This window comes from Sprattus sprattus, assembly GCF_963457725.1.
Source record: "Sprattus sprattus genome assembly, chromosome: 7".
NCBI lineage: Eukaryota > Metazoa > Chordata > Actinopteri > Clupeiformes > Clupeidae > Sprattus > Sprattus sprattus.
The window spans coordinates 11,291,171-11,318,150 of NC_137926.1; the positions used below are offsets into that span (position 1 = coordinate 11,291,171).

The window sequence follows — 26,980 nt, forward strand, 5'->3', positions numbered from 1 at the left end:
GATGAATGGTGACAGATGTGGGACACTGCATGGGGTGGGTCACAGCCGCAGAGGGAGGAAGGAAGGGAAAAAGAGAGATAGAGACAGAGTGAGATAGAGACAGAGTGAGAGACAGACAGAGTGAGAGAGAGACAGAGTGAGAGAGAGAAAGACAGAGATAGAGAGATAGAGAGTGAGTGTGTGTGTGTGTGTGTGTGTGAGAGAGAGAGAGAGAGAGAGAGAGAGAGAGAGAGAGAAAGAGGGATTGTGTTATCAGAGGACAGGAGAAAAATAAAACAGCACAGCGGAAAAGTGTACACAAAATCCATTTACCGTGACTTTACGGCATGCAATGCCAACATGCAAATCCTTTTCTATTCTTGAGGTTTCCTCTTATCTGCATTGATGTATTTTAACTGAGGTGTTTCCACAAGGTTTAGCTCTGTTTAAAACTCTTTCTCTGCGCAGCTGTATTCAATCTCCTTCTATGTCACACACACACACACGCACACATTTTCTCCGTGGGAACTCAGTGAAACTGTAAGGGAATGTTTACAATTGTAAGTCTTGTTTAATAATCTGATTCAATCTAGCTGTTAAAACAAGAGCCCAGGAAGTGGTTGACAAGAAGAAATTGTAATACAGTCCAGATACCTGATACAGTTTAATGATTTATTTGAATCACCGAAACTGCAATGCAAACTATGTCATTAAATTGGCATAGTGGCAGTAGAGAGAGTATCTCCTCTTGCAGGCTGACAACTATTGCAGTTTTACTTGATAAACCTGCATTAGCATATATGAGTATACTTTCAGGGCAAAATATTAACCTGGATGGGGGAAAAAATGCCAGATAGTGTAAGAATGCATTTTTTTTTTTTTTTTTTAAATCTTAGTTACATTCACTCAAAAAATAGGCTAGTATTTTGTATATAAACCATAGCTTTTTGGTAGCCGACACACTCACTTTATTTCATTTAAATCTTCATGGCTGGAGGTAACCGCTTTATCGTACAGAATGATGGTATGATGTCTGGTAGCACATACGTTGCAATATAGAATCACTCGCTACATTGACTCTCAGAATACAGAGCGTTTCTGCAGCAGCGGTTTCTGCCATTGCTGCGGATCGCATACGCAATCCCTGGATGGGTGGTTGCCATGGTTTCGCAGGTCACATGCGTGGGTTTCCTGTAGCCAGCAGCAAGAGATGCTAGCTACTGAATTCACTGCCATTTTCATTTTAGCAAATTGCGGGATATCGCTGAACAAATGGGACTAGCTACGTGGCAATGATGAGAATTCCTCCGCATATTTTTGTGTTCTGATTCCATGTCGTCGTAAATTACGTTCTCTGCTCTTGTTGTGAGTATAATCTAGAGACAATATTGCATTTGACACCGACACTGTATTTCACTCGGATTTCTCTGGACTCACATCAGGAATGAGTATAGAAATCCCAGAAGGACTGACGGAGCTGTTGCAGAGCTTTACCGTGGAAGTGTTAAGGAATCAGCCAAGGGACTTACTAGAATTTGCCTTGCAGTATTTCACGGAACTGAAAGAGAGTGAAACCAAAGGGGCCGCATTTGACAATGACCAAAATTCGGCCTCAAGATCTGGGAAAGCAGTCAACTTTATCGACGAAGCCATGCAAATCGATTCGGAAAATGGAGAGGAAGAGGAGGATGACGACGAGGAATTCGTAGGTAACAAATACCCCACGTCTCATATTATGATTACTGTAGGCTATCGTGTGTAGAAGGTTGAATGGCCCTCCGATGGTGGGTCGGCAAAAGCGGTATTTGCCAGTTTCATTCAAGATTATTGCAGCCGACAGATACCTCCAATTTTGCTTCACGAACAGTTAAGCAACGTGCATGTGCGCGTGCCTTGAAATACAAGCATTTATGCATGTTATAAATGGTGGGCACAAAGCCAGCATGATCATTGTTTGTTAGAATGTTGTTTGGCCTAGTCTTTTATCTGGACACTGTCTTCGTAAGCAACAGTATTCATCATCCGATGGTCACCGCAGTCCTTAGAGCCTTCCCCTTCATGCACCATGCATGGGCTATTGGTTAAGTAGGCCCTATTGATTCTCTTAGCGGATTCATAGGCAACGTGTACATTTAATCACGTTACCAATTTTGAATACATGGCTTGATGCCACGGTTTAACCCCCTTTCTCTGATTGGCATCATACGTTAACGTACAAAGCATTTGAACTCCATCTGCCTCATTATGGAACAAGGTGACAGTGGCCAACCCCCCACGGCTATATCTGTAGTACATTTTATTTCCACCTCCGACTGTCATCCATTCTTTCAACTGGTTACTATTCAGTTCACCGTTAGCCAAATATGAAACCTCCAACACATCTGGGAACAACGGGACAAATATGGCTGCGATATTAACCTTACATTTACACTACCAGACTGGACGGTCAGATGACATTACGCTCTGTGGCTACTCCGAAGACTGTTAATATCAGCAGATGCTCTTTCAGAGAAGATGCGGCCAATCTTCAAGCCTTTAACAGCAGGCCTAGCCTAGCGTAAGGCCCCATTCACAATTATATATATATATTTAAATTTAAATGACTGTTAGTCAAACCACTGTACTGCACCACAATATGGCATTGAACAGTCTAGTTAATTTTTTTAATAGTCACTTTTTAGGTAGCGTTTGCATTTGAGCCTTTTTGTGGAGCTACCTTAACTGGATAGCACAATATTCATGACTAGCCCCCCAGACTCATGTATGTTTCATGCGGAGGCATTGTCTCAGTGCTGAGTGCTTTTATTACATCAGATGTTTGTCCTTCAAATTATTCACATAATTGTAATTCAGAGAAGGATTGCTTCATGTCAATTCAAATCTGGATTAGCCCACAGTGAATGATAAAATAGACATACATTTAGGCAGCATGTGCAAAGGAGTAATTGGCTTGAGGACAAGGCTTTGAATATGTGTCTTCAAATTAACACCCAAACATGAATGTTACTGGTGTGTTTAGTCTAATGTCTGATGTGGCTAGCAGGTCTCACAGAGACACTGTGTATTTCTCCTATTCTATCATGTCCACACAGTTCACAGTCATTTCTGCACTGGATCAAATTACGCAGGTGTGTAAAACTATGTTAGGATCCCTGCTTGATATAAAAATGTCATTACTGCATTGTTCAACAGGGAATTAGCTCTGTGAATCATTTAATTTTCTTTCTGTGTCAGCTTTGTACCCAAAGGAAACTACTTGGCATGGTTTGGTCAACCAACCGTTTTTTTGAGAGGAGGAATGTCCCCTCACAGAGGGAGGCCCGAAGTGACCATTGGCTTTTTGTGAACACATTTTTGCAAGTGATGGTCTGGCTGACCCATAAACCTAGATGTGAACATTAGTAGAACCACCGATGTTGGCTCTTGTAAGCTGTTGGCACACAAGTTCACAGCTCTTTACCTCTCCCCTTGTCTCAGTGCTGTTTATTACCTCATTTGCAAGTTGTATCTGGATTGTGCGAACTTCAAAATGATACAATTAGACCTTAACAGTTTGGCCTATATCCAATCTGTGATCAACAAAACCGCCATTACAAATGTAGTCACAATAATTGCCACAGTGATCACACATTCTAGGTTCTTTGAATGCCTTTACATTGCTAATTTTATCTCACTCTCTGTTTTGCAGCACCAGTCATCAACAGGTTTACACGAAGAGCCTCAGGTGAGATTAAACCTTTATTTATTTTCCTCTGGTCTTTTATCAGCATTCTTTGTAATCATTTTGTCTTTCTAGAGTGTTCTTTTTGACAGTTAGTGCTATCTAAACGGTTATACTTGCTGCAAATAGAATCAGGTTCAAATAGTTCTTCATGTTGTCTTAAGTAGTGGGTAGTGAGAAGTGGGCATCTCATCTGAAAGGGAACTGAAGAAGGTCCTTGTTATTAGTAGGTGTTTTATCACATTATTAGTTATTAGTAAATCTATGGGATCAATTTAGTGACAAAAAGATTTAGAAGGCTGTCATAATGTCACAAACAAACAGGATATTAAGTACCCTGTAATTTGCAAACCAACAGAATCTGATTTATAAATGTCCCATGATTTGCAAATATGCACACGAACACTTTTCAAACAAAAACACAATGACTTCTGCAAATAAAAATGCACCTTATAATGCAACTTATAATGGCAAATAAAGGACATGTTCCACAAATGTTAACACAAATTACATTTTGCATGTCTGTATAATCGGTTTTATAAGTGAAAGTACACAACCACATAATTTGCGATCAGATGACTTTTGGAGCAGTTTTTCCACTTGCATCAGTTTCACATGAAAACGCATTTAAACAGCAGGTCACAGGTTGGTAAAGATGTTTTTTTTTGTCACTAAATAGATCCCATATTAATAAGAGGCCGCAATGGATTTTGATTAGGTAAGCATCAGTAGTGGCCTGATTAAGTCAGCACACAATCTTTGCATTTATTGTGGTCAAAACTCTCTCATTGGATTAAAATGTTCAAGGTGATTGGTGGATGATCCACCACTTCAAAACCGAGTATGGAGATGAGGCATACTTAAAGCCATGACTTTATCCACCTGTATGCCATGTGTTTTTACCTTCCACCGCAGCTGCTATATATTCTATTTTTCGGATTTAAAACGAAAGCTTTTCCTCTTTGTCAACACCTCTGCCACTCCTGACTGATCGCTGATTTGTACAACAACAACAAAAACACAACCAGCAAGATTGCTTGTTTCGTGTTGCTTGATGTCTGATCCCAGCAGACACTGATATGGGAATACATTCTGTCTTTAGCAAGGCTGTGTTGGAAACAAGCGTGCAAGTTATATTGAACACTGCTGCATCAGCTTGCAGCACAACTATTACCATGCAACATTTAAACTTTTCAGAATTTCATCCTCATCTTACCTGATGAAATAGCTTAACTGTGGCATGGTTTCCAATCCCTTAGGCCACAGCATTTGTCGTAGATAGATTTCAAACAACTGTGCTTCCTTTTTGTCCCCTACATTCCCCACATTTCAGTGATTGGCTAACAGAAAAGACTTGCAAACCAGCTATCCCTAGTTGAAGGCTTTTAGACTAACTCAGTAAAAAAGGGATGATTTCATATGGTTTTACAATGTGTCAAGATGTACACTATAGTAACACAAACCAGAGAAAGAGAGACATGAATCAATGACATTTAAAGGTAGTCAACGATCATAAAGATGTAGTTAAAACATCAATCAAAAACCTATGTAAATATTATGGCTTGAGTTTTAATTTATTAGAGTGTGTCAAACTAAAACGTGCATAAAAACTAAAGGTATCCAGGCCGTGGCTATGCTATTTAGGTAGTAAATTGGGAAATACTAGCACTATGAACTGGACAACACTAGTAACTAGGATGTTAGATTGCTAGCTTACTATAATTGCAATTGATAGCCTTGATTGATTCCTCAGGGTTTCCAACTGTAATGGTTTTGGTGCGAAACACAGACTTTTATGTCCTGTCTCACACTAGCACGCTCACACAAAGAAATACAACTGTTTTGGTCAGTCTTTGTCAATCTCACCGATTCTCATGCATCACATTGATACCTTGACTGACTAAGAAGATATTTAAAGTCCCTCCAGTTTTTTGCGACTTGATGCAAATATACTGCATTTTTTGTGACGCTGCATATTTTCTTACGTACCACATAAATTGCACATAAAATTGCTGCAACTGCAAAAGATTTCCGCTTCTTCCAACCTTGTGATGACGAGATAAGGTTATGTAGTAGCCTATATCTCAGCCACTGGTTAATGTCCCACTCAGTGACTAACAATGGACAGTTAACACTCAGTCAAAAGTGAATTTCAAAGTGAATTTAAAAATGGCTGAATTAACAAAATATGGTTGATTCCGGAAGGACCTGGCAGATTTTCTGTTTACTACGCAGGCTCTGGCCTCAAAAAGCAGCTATTGCGTTTTCAAAAAGCACAAACAAAGGCCACTAGTTTCATGGATCCTAATTTCTTTTGCCAAGTTAATGGTTTGAGGGGATGGATTACTTTAACTCCTCGTCATTTGCCAAGTCAGTGAAGGAGGATGCATTTTTAATGTGATGCAGCACCAGTGTTTACGACTTGAAAACAGAACTAGACATAAGAGACATCCTAGGAAATGAGGGAACTGCTTTGGGGAACGTTTGGATGACAGAATGTGTTTGTATCTTTGGTCTTGAGTGATTGCCTTCAGTTTGCAACTGGTCATGTGATTTGAAGTAAACACTATGTGGTTTTACGAGACAGTGTTGGCAGTTAAAAGTTAGCATATTTAAATAATTGAAGAGACAATACCAAGAATGCTTTATTTATTCAGGTGATGGTTATGTACCACAGATTTACCAAAGAAGAAATTAACGATGCTTTTGCAATTTTAATCTTACTCCATGGTAATCCTCCCAGCCTCTTAGGAATTACATACCCTGTCATACCCTTCTCGTAATACTGAGCTCTACATTATTTGTTGGAGGACTAATATAGTCTTTCAGGACAGACCTTTGACTGTTAAGGTAGTCTGGTACTCATTGTTTCTTAACAATGGCCAATAGCTGCCTAAGTAAAGAAACTGCTGAAGCCATTTGTACTGCTGTGCCATTTCTTAGATTAAATGTCTTAACAGTAGACCTATTTGATGTGTTCCTTGCTGTTGTGACAAGGCCTAGTACTCGCTAACGGAGTAAACAAACATTTGTTTCCAATTGTACTGACGAAGCTTTAACAGATGTTTTTCGGAAGTGCAAGGATGGAACTCACAGGATTTGCCCAACCATAGATAACTTAGTGCACAAGAAGATAGGTAGGAGACGATGTGTGACCATCTGAGCCAATTACCTAGTAATTTGTTGTTATCCTGTAGTTAATTGTTAACATACACACATTTGTGCAGTTGGACTGCATGTGTGGACAGCATGTGCGAGAGGGTTAGACTTGAAACCATCATTACATCACTTAAAAGTCATTATTGGTGAGAATTATTATTATAATATGTTTTCCTTTGCAGAAGGACAGAGGAAGCTCTGTTCATTTGAACTGTAAATCAGATTAGCCACAGACTCCCTTCCTGTCCTCTGTGTTGATGTACCCTTCTCAAGGCTCATTAATAAAAAAAAAACCTGAATCACCATAATCAGGATACATCAATGAACTTTCAGCAAAACCGCTTACCTTGGCAAAACCTTGGTGGGCATTCATACTGGCTGACGTGGGATGACATCAAACACTACTGGATACTGTTGAGATGAGGCCCCTGATTTTGATACAGAAAGGGAGTGTTCGCCTCAAACAGTGCAACTACTGCTCCTGCTAGCCTCAGCAAGGGTATTAATAGCAGAAGAACTGGAGGCATCTGTGAGGAGTCCAAGGCCATTCATTGAAACACTGACTGACTTAGACGGTATCAATAAGCGGTACAACTCATTATCAAAACTGACTGCTGGAGGGCTCTCAAACGGCATTTCAGTCTATGCTTTTATAAATGAGAAAAGAACATATGCTGGTTGTTTTTTGAGAAATAGCCTAAGCATTTGTATCACCCATTTTTCAGGGGGCATGGCCTTCTCCACAATGGTGCCTGACATCTTACTAGCACTTCTTTTTGACATGGCCTAAAATAAAGCCAATTTCTTCAATCCTATTAAACATAAGAGGTTGTTGTGAGTAGGGAGCTTGATCGGTTATTATTCACATCAACGCAACTTAATCAATGAACTGATTGGCTTGAGTCGTTATGTTGTGTGCTGCTTCCTGTTTTTGTTCCCATTGTGTGATTGAATTGGTCCTTTATTTATGCAGGTTTTCCTCTGAAAAAGGCGTATCCATGTTTTATCTGGGTACTTTCATTTGCCCTCCAACAGACAATGAGGTCGGTGTCTATAGGGTTAGGAGTGATGCCACATTTGGATCTGTTTTGTCATGATGGAAGTTGTGAAAAACACTGTCGGCCACTTTTTTCAGGGACATTATGTTATGTCTCCTCTACCTTCAAGGTTTGGGGGGAGCATAGTATTGGTGACATGAGTCATTAGTTATCTGATCACTTTCTTAGTCATTTAGATGGTTGTTCAACAGCTACACCCAACTCCAAACTGAAATCCAATTAAATGTTTCCGGACCACAAATGAAAACACAGTGAAAGTGAATTGAAAGACCTACGTCAGGCTAATATTCCTCCTTAAAAAAACAATGTGAGAATGTTTGAGCCCGTTGAGGTAAATTATAATGATTTTATAAAGTGTTATTTCCACAAGCATTTTAAACTGTATACAAATATCAATATTAATTTAAATCTATAACAAAAATCTATAATCCATAGATCATTTATTGTATGAACAACAACAGTCAACAAATGTGTACCACCGATGGTAGCAGATGTAAAAGGAAAAGAAATGAAGAAGGGTGTTTGTGCATGACAGGATGACAGCATTTGACAAGAGCTTGACAAGATTTTTGGAGTAATTGAGATCAGTGGAGGCCATGATGTCAGGTAAGGGGAGGCTTAGAGGACACATTCAAATGTCAACACTGGTGTATGAGATTAGCATCATAGCCTCCAGATGACAATCCCTGTATGGGTGGCTGGACAGTGACCCAGTATGACTCTGAGGTGATGACTGTCATTTCAAAATCAGTGTGCTGGATCTCACTGTCTGTCTTGAATATAAATAATAGCAGGAGTCAGGACAACAGTATGATATAACATGCATAGAAGCTTTTTTTTTCACATTTTAGTATTAACAGCAGAATAGATTTTGTCACCTTCACATGACACTAAACCACATTCCAACCAATTTGATGAATACGTCAGATAATTGGATATGTTGTTTAAAAAGCATTACTATTTTAAGTTCTGTAATTATTTGTAATTATCGTAACTATTCTAAGATCAGTAATCACTTTTCATTATGGGCCCTCAGAATGACAGGTGTATTAAAGTTAATATAAGAGATGTTCATTTCTTTTTAAATGAATTCTAACTCTGTGAACTCAGGAGTACCTGCAAGCAGAAGCGATCCTCATGTTAGGCCCTACTAACAGTTAGGGCTACTTCTATATACCTACCATTCTTCCTCGCTTGCTATTGAGTCTTATGTGTATCCCTCATGCATTCTTTTTAATGCAGTATTTTCCAATTTCAGAACAGGAAGTAAGGGGTTTCAGACGTGCATTTTGTCCTTTTAAGAAAGCACAGCTAATGGATCAAGGTTATGGGTGAATGCCCACAGATCTTTTGTTTAGGCTAAACAGGAAAAGGGGCTGATGGTAGTATTTGGAAAATGCATGAATAGTGCAGTTTGGTTTGAAATGTTTTATGCAAATGGATTGAAGTGTTTCTTCTTTCTGTTTTAACATGTTAAACAACATATATTTAAAAGAAAATACTAGAAAGCCAGCAAGAACATACACACAGAGTACACATGTGTTTGCACACTCACACAGTCATGCTTGTTTGAAACGATATGAGTGTAAGTTCCAATCTGTAACATCAATGGTGAATAAATCATTCATAACTGACATTAAAAGATTTGTGAGTTATGGAAACATTGTGCAGTTGGCAACATTTTTGGCCATTAAAGTTATTATCTGGTTCTAGACTGTTAATCTTACCCGTGTGAAAAAAAATCATGGTATTTGTTTACATTTATTTGAACTGTTCAAGATTTACTGCAGCTTAGGAACGACAGGTCAAATCACCAATGCTTTGTGTATCAAATATTTCAAAATAATGGTGATGTTTCAGAAGCTTCATGTACAGAATTTTACAATAACGTTTCCATAGAAATACAGTGATTAGGAGGACAGATTTCTTTCTAACAATAGGAATGGTGGTGTCTCCCTTTTGAGGAAATATTGATGAATCAGAATGTTCGGCCATTGTTCAGCTTGCAAGGGTTAACTAGTCAGCAAAATGGCAGAAACACTCAGCTCTGGAAAGGACAAATAGGACGTCTCCCATCTGTTTGTGGGCCTGGTGATGCCTAGTGTTGATGCGTAGCCTGTGCCCCAGTGGATGATGCAACGTGCTCATTTCTCTCTGCCCTGGCTGGGGTGACAGTGAGGGTGCAGATGAGGCCAGCATTTTAAACAGGGACTGCAGTATGGGATGGCTGTTTCCTGTGCAGATGACCAATGGGTGGTCTGTGGTTGCAGGAACTGTGATTCAGACATGGAATGAGCATATTATACCCAGCAAGGTTTCTTTTTTTTTTTTTTTTTATTAGGCCCGATTTCAGGTCTAAGGTGATGTGGAGTATTGTAGCAATGCAGTGTTGCTGCACAACGGAAACCTGATCAGCAGTGTTGGTTAATATAAAGAGGCTCTAGTTTCTTTGTCATTGCGTTACAGTCTACAGCATGTCTTTTCTGTCCCGCAGTGTGTGCAGAGGCCTTCAACCCGGACGAGGACGACGAGGAAAAGGAACAGAGGGTGAGCTCCCTCTTGTGGTAGCGAATGTTATGTGCAGTTGAACATCAGGGGGACATACTTTAGCAATAGAAGTCCTTACATACTGTGTGCTATATGTTAACGAGAGAATGACCTTTTGGATTTGTAATAATACTCTTAACACTCTTGTCTTCCCAGATCACCCACCCCAAAACAGACGAACAGAGGCACAGGTTACAGGAGGCATGCAAAGACATCCTGCTGTTCAAAAACCTAGATCCGGTGAGGGAACTAGTCCGTGGCGTGGTGTGGCGTGTGACCCAGTATTTTTTACACACACAGCTAAAGGCCAGAGGACTCCCCTGGCTCTTGATGCATATTTACACACGCAGACACGATGAAAGAGCATTAAAGGTAGAGAGAGGGGGAGAGGAGTGGAGAGTGACTAATGACCCAGGCTTAGTGGCCTGTGCAACCTTTTGAATATTTTTGGTTCAAGCTTGACATCGTGCTTAATTAACCATGGGTTTGCATATTTTTGTGATCCGACAGTGAAGCCTTCTGTGCCCTCCTGCGTGCATTGTTTGTTTGATGCTGTTGTTGCTGTGCCAGTGCCTGATTTGAGTGGGTTCTGTAGGGGATAGATAAACAGTTGTCTCAGTGCTGATGCCCGGGTCTCGTCTCACACAAACAGGAGCAGATGTCCCAAGTGCTAGACGCAATGTTTGAGAAAATAGTGGAAGTTGGGGAACATATCATCGATCAAGACGACGACGGGGATAACTTTTATGTCATCGAAAGGTAAGTGCCCTTTAAGACACCAAGACACCAAAACAAAACAGGTGTGAGGTAGTGCGCTATTCCCTGTAACACCTGGGCTTTCCTGTATGCAGAGCAAACCCAAGCCTTTGGAGGTGACAAGACACTTTTATAGGACTCATTTATTTCTCTATCGATTCTGTGTCCTGTCTCAGAGGGACGTTTGAGATCGTAGTGCGAGTGGAAGGTGCTGATCGGACTGTGGGCTCTTATGACAACCGTGGAAGTTTTGGGGAGCTGGCTCTGTTGTACAACGCCCCAAGGGCGGCCACCATCATCGCCACCTCGCTTGGAGCTTTGTGGTGCATGGTAAGGTTGTGTGCCCTGCTGCCTGTGTTGTCCTTAGTTGTCCATATAATTAAGTCAACATGATTCATATCATAGAGTAATGAGATACTTCTCCTTTTAAAATGAATACTGATATTCCTAATGTAAATATAGTTAATCTAAATCTAAATTACAGTTTGACTGTTTGAAATTAAATAAAATTTTGCATACACTTTGTCATGTCATGCAATCATTGATCATTTCATAGAATTAGAGAACAATTTGATATCGATCCAGGCATTTATGAAAGAAATATAATTCTGACTATAATCTTTGCTTTCTGAATAGCCTATTTGATATTCGATGTGTTGTAATCTTTCAATACTTGATAATATAGCCCCCTCTACTGGATATATCACTACCATACTGATTCAGTGAATGATTCATATTTTCTCCAGGATCGGTTAACATTCAGAAGGATCATTGTAAAGAACAATGCCACGAAGAGGAGATTATATGAAGCCTTCATTGAGACTCTCCCATTTCTCACGTCTCTGGAGGTAGGACTGGTGGTCTGCTTGTGCTCCTTGAGGTTTTGTTGTTGTTGTTGTTTACATATGTTTTGTTTATGTTTATATGAGGAATGCTATGACACTGGTTTCTGTGGCAGGTTTCAGAGAGGATGAAGGTGGTGGATGTATTGTCCTCTAAATGCTTCGGCACTGGAGAGCGGATCATTGCTCAGGTGTGTTTTTTTGCAGTCCATCTCACCATTGATCTCCATCCCAGGATTTGAGTCACTTAATCTACTACATTTTCACTCAATATTATGAACATAATCCATATTTTGTTTCCTGTCCTGTCACTTGTATCTGTGTTAGAATGAGCAATGTGTGTACATATAGACTGTAGACATTGGAAACCTTATGGCAAGTTTTATAACTGATATATTTTTTTTGTAGGGTGATATGGCTGATAGTTTCTATATTGTGGAATCTGGTCGCGTGAGAATCACAATGAAGCACACTAGGGTAAGTCTGAACGTCTCCATGACGGACAGTCTTGAATGACCATTGAACCTCATCTTCATAAAACTACAAAATGTCCAAATGCATTTCTTCCATTTCTGCACCTACCAAATGCTCAAGCACACTGAGAAGTCATTCATTTTATTTAGCCAGGAATTGGGTTAAGCATTGTCCTAATTTTACCAGTAGCTGGTTCAATATTAATATAAGAAATACACTGATATTTCTTCTTGTGCGGTATTATAAAAGGAAACATATTTTAAAGTACCCTCACAAGCTATTCGTTCAGATATGATAATATCTTCTGTTTTGACTTTGAAATTTTTACTTGGCGGGTTACCCTCAATCAGTACTGTCAAATCACTGAAGTGATGTTGAAGATTAACAACAGAGACAGACTCACGCAGAGACACACACACGCACAGAGAACAGTGGAAGATGGCTTTTCTCACTCACACTAATGTAGACTCATAGCGAGTTTTCAAATTAGGGGACTAGTTGTCCCTCAGCCCCAGATCAGAATTTCTAGAAGATTCTGTCAAAGAAACCATGCATCAGTGGGAGAGCTTGGTGTTATACTGAGGGGTCTTTAAGTCTGTGTAGATTTGAAAACTTGTTTATCCATAGGTTTGTGGTGACATTTTCTCCCTCCAGACAAAAAAGGATGCTGAGGAAGAAGAAGTGGACATCGCCACGTGCTTAAGGGGACAGTATTTTGGAGAGTTAGCTCTAGTCACCAACAAGCCACGAGCAGCTTCTGCATATGCCATGGAGAACGTCAAATGCTTAGGTACATTGCATGTTACATTCTTCTATATCACCCTCTGTCATAATTGACATCAGGGAATTATAGCTCTTGCAAAAGTTACAGTTGCTTGCTTGCTAAATTCCTAAAGCAAGGGAGCTTTAAATGCAAATGACAGGGATTGTTAGCCTAATGCAATCCGTTATATTGTCCTATATGGTAATTTTCCCCATTTCTACTCTGGTAGTGATGGATGTCCAAGCGTTTGAGAGATTGCTGGGCCCCTGTATGGATATCATGAAGAGAAATATTGCAAACTACGAGGAGCAGCTGGTAACCCTGTTTGGAAGTAACACAGAAATTGCGGATCAAAATGCATGAGAGTCTGAAAGGAAATGAACCAAGACGGAGAAACAGAAGGTCGTGCGGTGGGTGAAGGCTTTTGCCATAGTGTGGGTGCCAGGTGTCTTGTAATTTGCTCTTACTCCTGCAAATATTGTTTTTACATTCACACAATGTGAAACAGTGTACATCAAAGATAGCGATTTCAAAGTGATAAGCTCAAAATGTATGTGTACTTCCAGAAAACAGGAATTTTTCTCACATGGCAGTGTTCATTTTGACATTCTGGGCATAACCACCATGCTAGTATGACAATGTACCCACTCACATTTTCACCTCTTGTTCACAGTTCACGCTACGTTACTTTCATGAGACATCACATAGACACGACTATGTTACTGTTAACTGATGACACTTGTTAATATAAGGGCAGTTCTGTATTTCAGAACCGTAGGTGTTACTCATTCTCATTAAATATATATATATATTTTTTCTTTTCTTCTGATCCGAACTCATGTGCCAAAGGTTGTGAATTCTGTGAAACGCTTGTTGTTTTTATGTGATCTTCATGCTTCAACATTTGCCTGCCAAGCTTTTTGCACTGGGGATGAATCTTCATTGCAACAGTTTGTCTTTTTAAAGATATAAATCTACAAAGGCCATACGGCTCTCATTTTTATATAACATCCACAGAGCCGTGTATGAAAATGTGTTTTCTCTGTTTACAAATGAGATTTTAATTTGGAGGAAAAGATTGCATTACCTGCATTGCATTTACACTTTGCTTTGGGGTTTAGGAATCTCAAGCACTTCAAATGCAGTTAGGTAAATATATTATCTTCACCTTTCGAGCACATGCCCATTTTACTTTGAATTGTTACTTATGAATTCCAACATTTACGATCAAGAGTACTGCAAACTAGTATCACATTATTTGACAAGGAAAAGATTTGATAGTAACAATGTTCCAAAGGTAAAAAAAACAAAACAGTGTTGGGAAATATATGTGAACATGTTAATATTGCACTTGCGTCATAAACAGGTACTTGTTGTGATTGCACATGATATCTAGTCGATTTTTATTTTTAGAAATGTCATATGTTTGGCTCACCATTGCCAGATTAGCATAGATCACCAGTATAGAGTCGTTCTTGTTGATAGTTTGATTTAAAAATGTGAAAATATAAAGGGCATAGCTTAGTGTTGTCATCACCTGACCTTGTTAGGCTTTTGTTTTCTTTGTATGTTTCATGCATCTCTTTATTACCACACATACAGTACATTACTACAGGACTCGAAACATTTGATATGTTAAAAACAGCTCTCAGTGTTTGTCAGTACTTTTCTGCAGACAAACACGAGATATGACTAGCTAATATAGCTTATCTCTGTCTCATGTAATAATGAACATATCTGTCCATAAAGATTAAGTATGTCCCTTTTGCCTTTGAGGTATTATTACCTTGCTTCTTATTTGTAATACAATAGTGTTAAATTTGATTTATACTGTGCTTTCAACTAGTACCGCTGCCCATTGTCTTCGATGTATTAACTTATGACGTTTCTGTAGCCAGTCTTAAAAATGCAGTTGCAGTTGCAGTTGTAGTTGTAGTTGTAGCCATTTCATTCAAGGACATTGCTAAGGTTATTTATTACCGTCTACCTCTACATAAATAACACAAGACACCTTCACATGTGGCTTTTGAAGGCATACGGCCTCTTCAAATAGCAGCTCACACTGATAAACTGTTTCATCATATTTATGTACAGTCGTCATGTCACCTTAGAATTTAGCTTGTTAATCTGCCACTGCATTGAAACCCAACACTTAATTGACACTTTTTTATTATAATTATTATTTTCTTGTTTTAAACCACCATTTTCTGTCAGAAATCGTGTTATTACAATGGAACTACTGTAGGTTTGTGTTGGCAGTGCTGTTTAATTTAATGTAATGAAGCTCAAAGGTTACAGAGATCTCTTAATAATGCCAGAGTGTAATATGTTGTCAGTTACATTTAACTTTCCATGAAAATAAACTTGTTTTCTATTGAAAAATGGCCTCTCTCTCACACTCTCTGTTGCCCCTTTATGCAATGGTCTGAAAGGTTATTAAAGGATATTTGTTCAAATATATATATTAAAAAACATATTTTAGACAATTGTCATCCCACTGTAACCCAATAAGATCACAATAAGATTATGACCATAAAACAGTCACTAGATGTGCACTGGCCATCCTGAATACAGGAGCAAAGCCCAGCGGGCCGGTGGGCCATAAAAACAAAATGTATGTTATGTTTTTTTAAAGCCTTATATACCTACCTAGCTAATAGACTGGTCCATGGACGAATTGCTTTCCCTGAACACCCCTGAGAGTAAATATCATGTTTGTGCATCCTGCTGTTATTGCATTGCCCCTTTGACCTACAAAATGCTGTAGTATCACAACTACAAGACACTTTTTTCCCCTGTGTATCTTATTTGAGTTTAAACAGATATTTCATATTCATGCTACAAATAAGGATGTTATAGTTAATAAATATAACAAAGGAAAAACTTGCAAATGCATCACCCAATGATAGTCTCATTGAATGTAACGGGCGTATAGGCTCAACCAATGACTGTTTCAATAACAAACCTCAGCATGTCTTATGTTATGTATCAACAACTGACCAATCGCCATCGCAGGTTTTTTCATTGACGTTAACGTCCTCCAATGGTATAGTGTTTCTAAAAGTAATCAGTCCCACCCTTTCAGCAAATGCCAGAGAGACTCGGTAATGGCGACAGGTTTGGTAAGTAAGAAAGTTAGCAATAGATCTCTTTGAAACAAAAGAATGACAATCCTAACCGAAATGAGAAATTACAATTTAAGCTTCTGGTTGTGTCAACTATGTTACTTAAAATGATTGCCATTTTTTCGGTCGATGGCAAATGACAAGTTGTTTAAGATCGATTTTTTTCATTGTGACGTTTGTTGTTTTGGTTGTAGCTAGTTAGTTGCTAGCGAGTACGCTAGACAGCTAGTTAATCGACCAGCAATCTCAAAAGACGTTCATACGTGTTGTTGTCCATTAAAATGTCTTTCGATATTTAGTTTCATTCATTTCAGCGCTTAGAACGAAGGAGCTAGAGTGCTCATGTCTCAACTTGTTGACATTCTTTTGTTTACAAGTTAGAAGCTCGCCCCTACATTTCAGTGTTCCTTTTTGTCAGTAGTCTGTCCGGGGAGCAACAATGTTTTTTTTCAGTTGGTTAAATGTTTCATACGATTTGGATTGGTATCACACCGTCTTATATTTTGCGAACAAAAGACATGACAACGTCGCTGAATTTACGATTGGACTGGGTTTATGTTCATATATATTACGTTATATATATTTATTTAGTTGCTCTTTTCTCTATCAAAACAAGCAATGTATGAATGAATGTTACCATCCACACAGTAATTTCTCGGTGCTACGCGAGAATATGAAGTGTCGTCCTCGTTATTATCTATTTTTCCATTGTATCTCAATTGACAGATGTGAATGTTTTCATTCGACAGGATTCGACCTGCCCAGAATCAATTCTGTTTTTTTGCCATTTTAAATGGAACCGATTTGCAAAGTATGACTGTGTACAAAGATTGTTTAGCGAAAAGATAGTCGAAACGTAAGTCAGGGTCATTCATTTCACTGGAATGTTTAGTTAAATCCGACTCTGTTATTGATCTCGTCTTGTTACGCAGTTATGAATGAATGAGTAAGGAAGCGCATGCGCGAAGTTCTTAAAGTTTATAAACAAGCCTTCCATGCAAGAGGTCACATGACAGTTCTTTTCAAAGAGAAGACAGAAAGTACGCAAACAGAGAACTTTATTCACCAACTTTGCCAGATTTTTTTTTTTTACCATCACAAAGTTATTTTTGAGGCCCACTCCCTTTTAATTGAAGTCATTTTGCTCAAACATATTTGTCGTCGATGTCAAAGCAATCTGTAGGCTATACTATACTATCTTACCGATAAACAACACGAATATTTCAATGTGAGTGTTGTGCAATGCCAGTTTTTTTGTGGTGTTCAGCCATGGTTTATATAGAAGATTACATAATACAATAAATAACCAAATTAATACATTTTTTTTTATTATACTTATCTTTACCATTCTTATACATTGTACACATTTGTATTCAGTCAGGCAAACTGAAATGGCGTAATATGGTGTGGGAAGTCAAAACTCAGCCTATGCCCGAGAGAGTTGTGGAATCGCAGGTGGAGACTGTAGGTATGGATGAGGCCTTTGACATGCTCAAGTGCAACGAAGATCTGCCTTCCTCTCCAGGATGCCCTTCCACTGGTAGTCACATGGAATATGGTAATCACTCAAATTTGTTATATAATTATATGACACAAACATAACATGGGCACAGCAAATCATTTTTTCATAAATGTGGCTCACTAATATAATACAACATACATTGTTGTCTTAGGCTGCTTTTACCTTTTAAGAGACAGACAAGCAATAGTTGATTTATGTCAAAATTACTTGAATGTTTTGAATATGAACTTCCTAAGAGGTGTTCTGTCATTAATGTACAGATGACCTCCCAGAGCTGCAGGAGGTGCAGGAGCATCAGGCCTCTCCAGTAGGCGTGTTCCAAGTCGAGGCGCGTGTGTCGCATCAGGAAGGCCCTGGGGGGGCCCGGGGCTCAGGGCTGGATGGAGCCTCCTCCCCTCACACCAACACCAACTGGCTGGCAGAGCTGGCCAACATCGCCACCAGCCCACAGAGTCCCCTGCTGCAGAATGTCCCCCACACCAGGTCTAGTTTTCTGCAGTTATGTTGTAGTGTCTCCATAGGAAGAACACAGACTTGCAAGCAGGCATACATTATAACCATTATAACAACTTTTATAACTGAATAAAAAGTTGGTTCCACACTTCCTTGTGGTACCCTGCTGCGAATCACACTCCTAATCACGGGTCAGGTATTTTAGCTTGTTTGCACTATTTGGAACATTTTAGCAAAAACAATGCACACAGATGTGTATTGTTTATCGTTCTCAAAGATGGTCTTTGATAATTCAGGAGGTCTAGATGTGACTGTCATCAGAGGAAGTAATATTGAGATGTCTTAACATTTAGTAAACATTTAGTATGATTTGTGACCCTGTTGGAATCTCTCCTTGTTTGGTCCATAGTTGGTCAATAAAGTAATCTGAGAAGCAGGAGATTTCAGCCTAAATCTCAAATGAAGTTCCATTTAATCTTATTGTCATCTAGGAGAAACTAAGTAGATCTCTTTTTAGGTTTTCTTTTCTTATGGTTATATTTTTATACACCCATGAATGACTGCTGTATGACCATTGTGTTGCCACAACCAAATTGCCCTTGGAAAACAAATAGTTTACACTTGAAAACACACACACTCACACACACTTACAACTAACAATGGACTTGCATGTAAAGTAGGGATTATAAACGCACACCCATGCACACTGCGGGATACCTGCATCTCACGTAGGCGTAGTACTTAAACATATCACATTACAATTGCCATTGTATACACACAAATCTGTAGCATGGCATTTTCTATACACTTTTAACAATCTTTGGCTGATACCACTTTTTAGAATATGGGTATGTCAATCCCAAACATTTGGTCTCATATCCGTTTGTCTTGTTTGTTGTCCCCCTCAGATCCTCACCTGTGCACATCTTTGCCACCAGTAACAGTTTACATTCCTACGCCCGCCCCCCCCAGGCCTCCAGCGCCCCCAGTCCCGCCCGGAGCCATATGAGGGAGCGCAGGCGTACCAGGGTACCCCCCTACCCCCCCCCCCCCCCCCCCCCCCCGCAACACAAACACCCCCACATCCATACCTTTGGCACTATTTGTACTGCAAATGTGACATTTGTGTCCCTTTGAATGACCCCCCTCTACCCTCCCCTTCCACCCCCTCCAGGCCATCAGCGAGTCAGAGTCCGGTAGCTTCTGCATGTCCTCGCTGTCAGATGATGATGACATGGGATGGTCCCACTCTTGGCCCTCCACCGTGTGGCACTGCTTCCTGAAAGGTACTGAATGACACGACTATATGGCGCCTCTCAAACAGAATCACACGCATGGGGACACACTGAATTGGCAAAGGAGATGTGTAGTAACAAATTGAAAATACTCCACGAAACTGTTTTATTTTTATTTTTTACCTACATTCATGTTTATAACCCTCTTAATAGAGTTCCCTATGTGTTGAGACCTTCAGAGCCCTTGGCATCAACCTGAAGATTATTTCCATTAAAACTGTACACTGAGTTACAATTTAGTAATTAGTTCATTGTATGAATTGGGTACTTGAAGGGACAACCCCATAAGACTGGGTTTACCATATCTTTATAATTGTACAGCTGTACAAATGTGAAAAAACATACTGTTAAACTGTAGTCCTTCTGTACTGCTTTGTCCCAAGCACCATTTAACCCTCAGCACTGATCTCCCCCTGACGTAACACAGAAGGTGAAGGCTAAGCACAGTTTCCAAACCTGCACAGATAAAAAAGGTTGTGTGTAATCAGAGTCAGACCATATCAGGCTGTAACATGGGAAATGTGCTGATCCGTTGTTTGTGAGTCCTAGTTAGTTCACTGGGTGTGATTGAATGAACTTCAGCCATTTTATGAGCTGATATCTCGTGAAAGGAAATAGCTCCCCCTGTTGTTTGAACTGTGGTACTGCAACAAACAGTGAAACTAAAAACAGGAATTGTGCAACAAATTGCCTGAAAGGCTGACATTTACTTCTAAATCCTTCTCAAAGTTATGCATTTTTAGAAGTTGTTAAAGTCTGAAATATTTGGTCAGTTGGATTTTAAAATTATTTAGCCGTTGGAATGTTTGAAACCATACATTGAATATTGAATCAGACTGAAAATATTCAATATTTATCTTAGCACATAAAACATATACTTTACTGTATAGACTTCCAAACAAGGACTGTTTTCAGCTGACACCATTCTGGATCAAATACATTTTATAGGCATAAATCTGTTTGTATCTCAGAATCAGAATCAGCTTTTATTGGCCAAGTTAGTTTGCACAAACAAGGAATTTGTCTTGGTGCAGTGGCTCTCAGTGTGCTTACACATATTACACAAATATACATCACAACACAAAACAATACAACGGTGCAAAACATGCATCTGATAACACATATGAACTGAACCTTGCCAGGAACTCGTGTGCGCTTCCACAAGGGCTCCAATCTAGAGTGGCAGTATGTAGAAGACCTTTGCCATTCAGACGACGAGTCAGACGACGATGGAAGAATGTCATCCATCTCTTCTAAGGTAAAGAACAGGAGCTCAACAGGACTCGTAATAAATGGCCATTGTTTTAAGAACGTTTGTCTCCAAAGGCTTGTGGAAATGCCTGGTTTGTTGGCTAAAATTAGTTTCAGGCATGATTCATTTTTGTATTGTTGTTCATGACAAGAACCATTCAGAGTGCAGTATATTGAAAAGCAAAACCCAAGGAAAAGAGAGTGAACCCAATGACCTACAGCACGTTCACTTCTATTCATAAAGAGAAAGCATTCCCCTCATGTGTTTGGTGTCTTCCTTTCGCAGGGCTATGGCTCCGAGGGTCTGAAGTTGATGGCGTTTGAGGAGATTTTGTCTTTTGGCCAATCTGTACACAAATTGACCTTTGATCCCGGCTCTCCAGAAGATGGCTTTTTAACCACTGAGTGCAGATTAGACCACCCCTTTTATGTGAAAAACAAAGGTAGGGACCTCATGTCTCAGGAGAAGCATTGCTGAAGTTGTTTGATCCAATATGATTGATTGGCTGATTCTAGTATCTCACTCACGTGCAAATGTGCAGAATACTGTATATCAGTAGTATCAGCAACAAATAATGCATAATTTGTTCTATAGGGTGGTCCTCCTTCTATCCGAGCCTTACTGTGGTGCAGTATGGAATCCCCTGCTATGATATGCACGTGGGAGACCTGTGTCTACCTCCAGGGCACAAAGATGCCATCAACTGCGATGACTCTGTTGTTTTTGACACATTCAGAAGGTACAGAGTGATTTCGGGTGTGTGTGTGTGTGTGTGTGTGTGTGTGTGTGTGTGTGTGAGAGAGAGAGAAGAGAGAGAGAGAGAGAGAGAAAGAGAGAGAGAAACAGAAAGAGAACATGCAGTTTGATGTTTTACTTGCAGTTTGCTATTGTCTTTTTTTCTGTGATATTGTATGATAGAGTTAACCATTTAGTTATATATTTAGGTAAGGAAGGAGATTCCAACCCATAACGTTTGTTTGTGTATGCCATTTTGTTCTGACACAGTCTGTATTTATACAATCAACAAAAAGGTAAATACATAGAGCAGAGGGTACACTGGAGCAGGACTTGGATGGTGGTGGCATTTAATAAAAGGCATGTTGAGCCATGCACTGCCATTTAATAATAGGCATGTTGATGGCTAGCTTCTGGTCTTTTGTAACAATTCATAACTGGGTATTTTTCTGTTTGACTGTGTGTGTGTGTGTGTGTGTGTGTGTGTGTGTGTCTGTGTGTCTGTGTGTCTGTGTGTCTGTGTGTATGTGTGCCTGGCTACAGTTATGACTTCACCCCTCTGGACTCGTCAGCTGTGTACGTCCTGAGTAGCATGGCTCGCCAGCGCCGGGCTTCCCAGTCCAGTGGGGGCGCTGTCAGCCCAGACTGTGACAAGCTGGGGCGTGACCAGGAGCCCTCCAGCTCCGCCCCGTCCCCCAATAGTAAATCCAATCGGAACTCCAACTCAGGAACAACAAACAGCAACACCACCACCACGCCCACCAAATGCAAGCGGCCAATGAATGCCTTCATGCTGTTCGCCAAGAAGTACCGTGTGGAGTACACTCAGATGTATCCTGGCAAGGACAACAGGCAAGTCACTTAGACTCCCGTAGGGAGCTCACTTGCGTCATCTCTGAGATAGCTACTTAGTTAGTTACATTCATGTACTCAATTTTTTTCGGTGTGTATGTTCATGTGTCCATTTTGTTCACTTAAAAAGGGTTATGACAAAGGCTGTCAACAGTCAAGCCCTTTTTCATACTTTTCAATATGTTTCACCAAATCCAACAGAATCTTTTTACAAGTAGCCTGGCTTAGCCCACCTATTGCTTCCAGCTCAGTTTCTGCTGGGCTTATAGTAGATAGTGTAGTTAAGAATGGTCCAGTGGTTCCAAAACCAACCCGAAATCTACTCCCTTTAGGATGCAACGACGGGAAACAATCCCCTGTGGAGCGAGGCCAGACCCAATTCATGAAGTGCTACTAAACAATAGGACCTTATCATTACCAAGGCCTTCCTATTTACACACAGAAAGGAACAACACTCTTTGTATAACAGTCGTGACTAGTGTTCACTTCATTTGTTTCCATTTTTAACATTAGTATTTCAAAAGTGTTGCTCATCATTGTACATCAAATTAGCATGGATGGATTATTTGAGAGGAGATCGAGTGTAGCAGCATTAAGGGAAGGTCACTTCAGGCCAGGAGAAGGTCACTTCAGGCCAGTTGGATATGATGATGATATTAAGGTAGTCACTGCAAAATGGACCCTTTCTGATAAAAATACCATTCTTGGAAATGTGGGCAGATTAGAATCATTATTTTTTTCTTTCAGGGGTAGCTATATGTATTTCGTCATATAGTTTATTCTCTGCTCAGCTCACACGTAAAGCTGCAGCAAGCACATATATTTAGAACATATATGGCTTAATTTTAGCCTCTGTAAACCAAGCTCACACCCAGCTATAGCCAGCAAAACATATACCTTCCTGAAGTCTCACAGCCAGTCATGACCTTTAACCAGTGAGTTCAGTTCAGTTCAGTTCATACAGGCTATTGAGACCGCAATAGAGTCAGAGTATTGGACCGCAAACATGTCAGTCAAAATGAATGGATGTGTGTCAATGGCCTGGGGGCAGGAGGAGGGGGAGGGGCCAGCGGCTTTTGCTCCAAACTCTAACCAGTTTCATAACATGTGTCCACAACGAAAACGAACCATTCAGGGTTCATGACTGATCCTGGACCTGCTAACAGGCTTTAGCAGCTACGTAGAAATGGAAACAAACAAAAGACATGACATAGCAAAGGCATAGTATAGTGTGGCTCCACAGCTATGTGGAATGTACGGCCGAGGGCCCCCTAAGGGGAGGCAGCTCTCAGGCAGCTGATGATTGACAGCACAAGGATACAGGGAGCGGCCATTAAACATGGGTTTCCAAGAAACATTGTGGGGATATGGAAAGGCAGCTCAAATATCTCATTGCAAACAAACAACAAACATTATTTCCCCAGAATCCCTTAGATATATTTCAGTTTTTGTTTATGTGTGTGTGTGTGTGTGTGTAAGTGTGTGTGAGTGTGTGAGTGTGCACATGTTGTGGAAAGGGAAATCCAGAGTGACGTGTTGCTCATGAAGGCTGCTTGTGCTGTATGTGAGGAATGCTGCAGAGCTAATAGATCTGCACAGCCTTGACAGCAGGCTTGGTCAAAGAACCGTGAGACTCAACAGTAAACAAACTCAGGAGCCTAAGTAGCTGGTATTTGGAAGATAGACACATGGACTCTAAACAGAGAGACCACAGATCTGTGCAGCCATTATTCAATCCTCATAATATTTACATATATTGTTTATGTATTGGGTACACTGGCTATTATTAAATCATAACTGACAAATATGTTCCAGCTGACCGGTCTCGGTTTAAAATGATATCACTGATGAAGTACACCCATGGAACACTGGAAATGGATTTGTACTGTTGCTACTGGCTCAGTATTAAAAAGACTAAATTTGACAAAAACGTTTAGTGGATATGTATGCAGCGTGGAGCTATTCTGGAGGATCGTGTTTATTAACACAACATCAACGTTAATATTGACCACAACCCGCTCAATACATTCTGCCCCATAGGCACCACCTGGGAGATAAAACCATAGTGATCCATACTGCAATACTTCCTCAGTAGCGATCAGAAAACTTTACTTTACTTAACTTTTACATTTTACAAAAGGTTGACTTGTTGAATACAAACAATCTACAATGCAGAGGTACTCAGCTGCAATGCCATATGATAAAACCCTTTACATTTTCCTCCTGCTCTTTATCAAATTATATTTGATATCGACTGATTTGAAAAATGATATCGTGATAATGTTTTTGGCCATATCGCCCAGCCTTAGGAACCACACCATTGCAACATGGGCCTTTAGAGACCGATTGGCAGAGTGCACTGAGAGGAGGCACATTTTCTGTCCACACCTCTGACCTGTGACCTTTCCCCTTTGACCCTCAGAGCCATTAGCGTGATCCTGGGGGACAAGTGGAAAAAGATGAAGAATGAGGAGAGGCGGATGTACACCATGGAGGCCAAGGCTCTAGCGGAGGAGCAGAAGCGTCTGAATCCCGACTGCTGGAAACGCAAGAGAACCAACTCGGTGAGGCATCCCGCCATCTTATTTTTAAGTTATTATATTCAGATGACCACGAAAAAAATGAACTGACAACGAAATACTGTGTGGAACCACCAAAAAACACCTGGCAGTGTGTTTCCTGGAAGGGTTGTTATGCGACGACCATGGATAAATGATAGAGAGACTACAATTTGGAGCACGCTTGCTTACCGTGGTTCTTGCACAACAATGCTTTCAGGAAACAGGTTTTGTAATTTGTTTGTTTTGTAACTGCTTTCTAATGGAGGAATGCACAAGGCCCTCACTCTGTCTCCAGGCTTGTGTGGGCCCTCCCTCCCACAGCTCTTCTAATGTTTCCCTTTTGCAGGGTTCCCAGCAGAACTAGACCCCCATATGCAGGAGATCACCATGGAAACGTGAACTGGACACAACAATAAACCGATCCCGTCTCTCCTGTAAGATCGACGAGACTTAACTGTGATGCCGAATACACATGCTTTGTTTTAAAGGAAAACCGCTTAACCCAGACATTATGCAGATAAATATAATAAAAAAGAGAAAATCAAATGCAAACATAAAAAAAAACATGTAATCTAGTTAACTAACAGTGCTTATATATTTTCTTATATTTTCAGTGACAGAAATGCCTTATACTTCCAAAGTAAGAAATCACTCAGTACTTTGTTTTCAGGTAATTTCATATTTCTAGGCTTGAATCCTGAGATCCTGTGGTGCTATGGTAGATGCTGAAGGAGCAGAGTTCAGACAAATGTCTATTTTTAAATGTAAAAAGGGGAAATTTTAGATAGCCTTTGTTGCAGCTGTTCATATTAATTATATTGGTATAACTCAATATCTTGCACATTGACTTGGTAACCCGGTAAACTTTGTATACTCTGAGGGGCTGGCAGGTTTTTGTACTATAGAGAGAGACCTGCTCAGTATAGGCCATATACATGTGTGTGACTAACCACTCTGCCATATGATGATGTATTATTATGTACATGGGGTGGACGCACACACACTCTCACACACAACACTTCAGGGCCATGCCATCACTGAAAGTGTTTTTGTTTTTTTGCACTTTATATACATATAACCTTATAAAACCAATAAATGTATACAGCCTGAAAGTTTTGTGCTTAAAACAAAAAATAGAAACTTTATATATCTTGCTGAAATATATCCTTTTTTTTGACACAATCATGGCCAAACTGTATAGCTCAGTGTTGTGCTCTGCAGATTTGCCATTGCATTACATTTATAAAACTTTGTTTATAATGTACAGGTCCACGTTCCATGTTAAAACTCTTGCACAAACTATTCTTGTACTATAATAAACATTTGAAACTTGCTATCATCTCACGTGTGCTGTTATCAGTATTTTTCAAATGTGTACGAGATCAAACTTCTTTATGGATGGTGTTGGGGGGAGGGCCACTTTTCTTATTACTTTCTAATCTTCCCTGCATTAGAAAATCTGAGCTCTAGCAGGTGATGAAGAGGCTTTAATGTGTGCAACAGATCTGCATGTCTTTTCATGATCTTCTTCAAAAGCCTGTGAAAAAAAAGAAACGGCAATCTTTCTGTAACTCATTCTGTTGTCTGCTCAATCTCTGCAAATCTTGTGTTTGTTCTCCAATTTACCGCATCAAAAACAAATGTGCGCACAAAGCACTCTAATGAATTCCTTATTCTAGTGTCCTCCACATCATTGAATCTCCTGTTGGGCTGAGATCTCTTTGAAGGTTTAATTAAATCTTCGCCTCACTCAATACCTCACCTTGGAGGTGAAACAACAAAAAGTATAAGCAAAAAAGCTTTAAAAAATTCAAAGCCAAAATAATTCTTAAAGAAGGTAAAACTTTACAGTAGGAGTACAATTAACTGGGATTGTCTTTTGTAGG

The 26,980-nt window shown here is 39.9% G+C and overlaps 2 protein-coding genes across 3 annotated transcripts; both read left to right on the plus strand.

Annotated features, from left to right (window-relative positions):
* Positions 1-1,423: 1,423 nt before the first annotated feature.
* Positions 1,424-13,662, plus strand: prkar2b (protein kinase cAMP-dependent type II regulatory subunit beta; the record flags this gene model as incomplete). The annotated part of the gene is made up of 11 exons (XM_080841643.1): positions 1,424-1,688; positions 3,668-3,703; positions 10,412-10,464; positions 10,621-10,704; positions 11,117-11,223; positions 11,397-11,550; positions 11,967-12,068; positions 12,179-12,253; positions 12,471-12,539; positions 13,191-13,326; positions 13,529-13,662. 11 exons carry the CDS (start codon positions 1,424-1,426, stop codon positions 13,660-13,662), a joined length of 1,215 nt encoding a protein of 404 aa, XP_080697769.1.
* Positions 13,663-16,404: 2,742 nt separating this feature from the next.
* On the plus strand, positions 16,405-26,433 carry hbp1 (HMG-box transcription factor 1). 2 transcript variants are annotated; one of them, XM_080841984.1, is made up of 11 exons: positions 16,405-16,421; positions 17,802-17,982; positions 18,207-18,429; positions 19,308-19,428; positions 19,574-19,685; positions 20,837-20,952; positions 21,232-21,388; positions 21,541-21,685; positions 22,225-22,533; positions 24,956-25,097; positions 25,441-26,433. In XM_080841984.1, the coding sequence occupies exons 1-11, from the start codon at positions 16,407-16,409 to the stop codon at positions 25,456-25,458; spliced, it is 1,539 nt and encodes a 512-aa protein (XP_080698110.1). In that variant the 5' UTR covers positions 16,405-16,406; the 3' UTR covers positions 25,459-26,433. The 2 variants fall into 2 exon arrangements, with proteins under 2 accessions (XP_080698110.1, XP_080698111.1); XM_080841985.1 differs by having other exon boundaries at positions 25,453-26,433.
* The last annotated feature ends 547 nt before the right edge of the window (positions 26,434-26,980 follow it).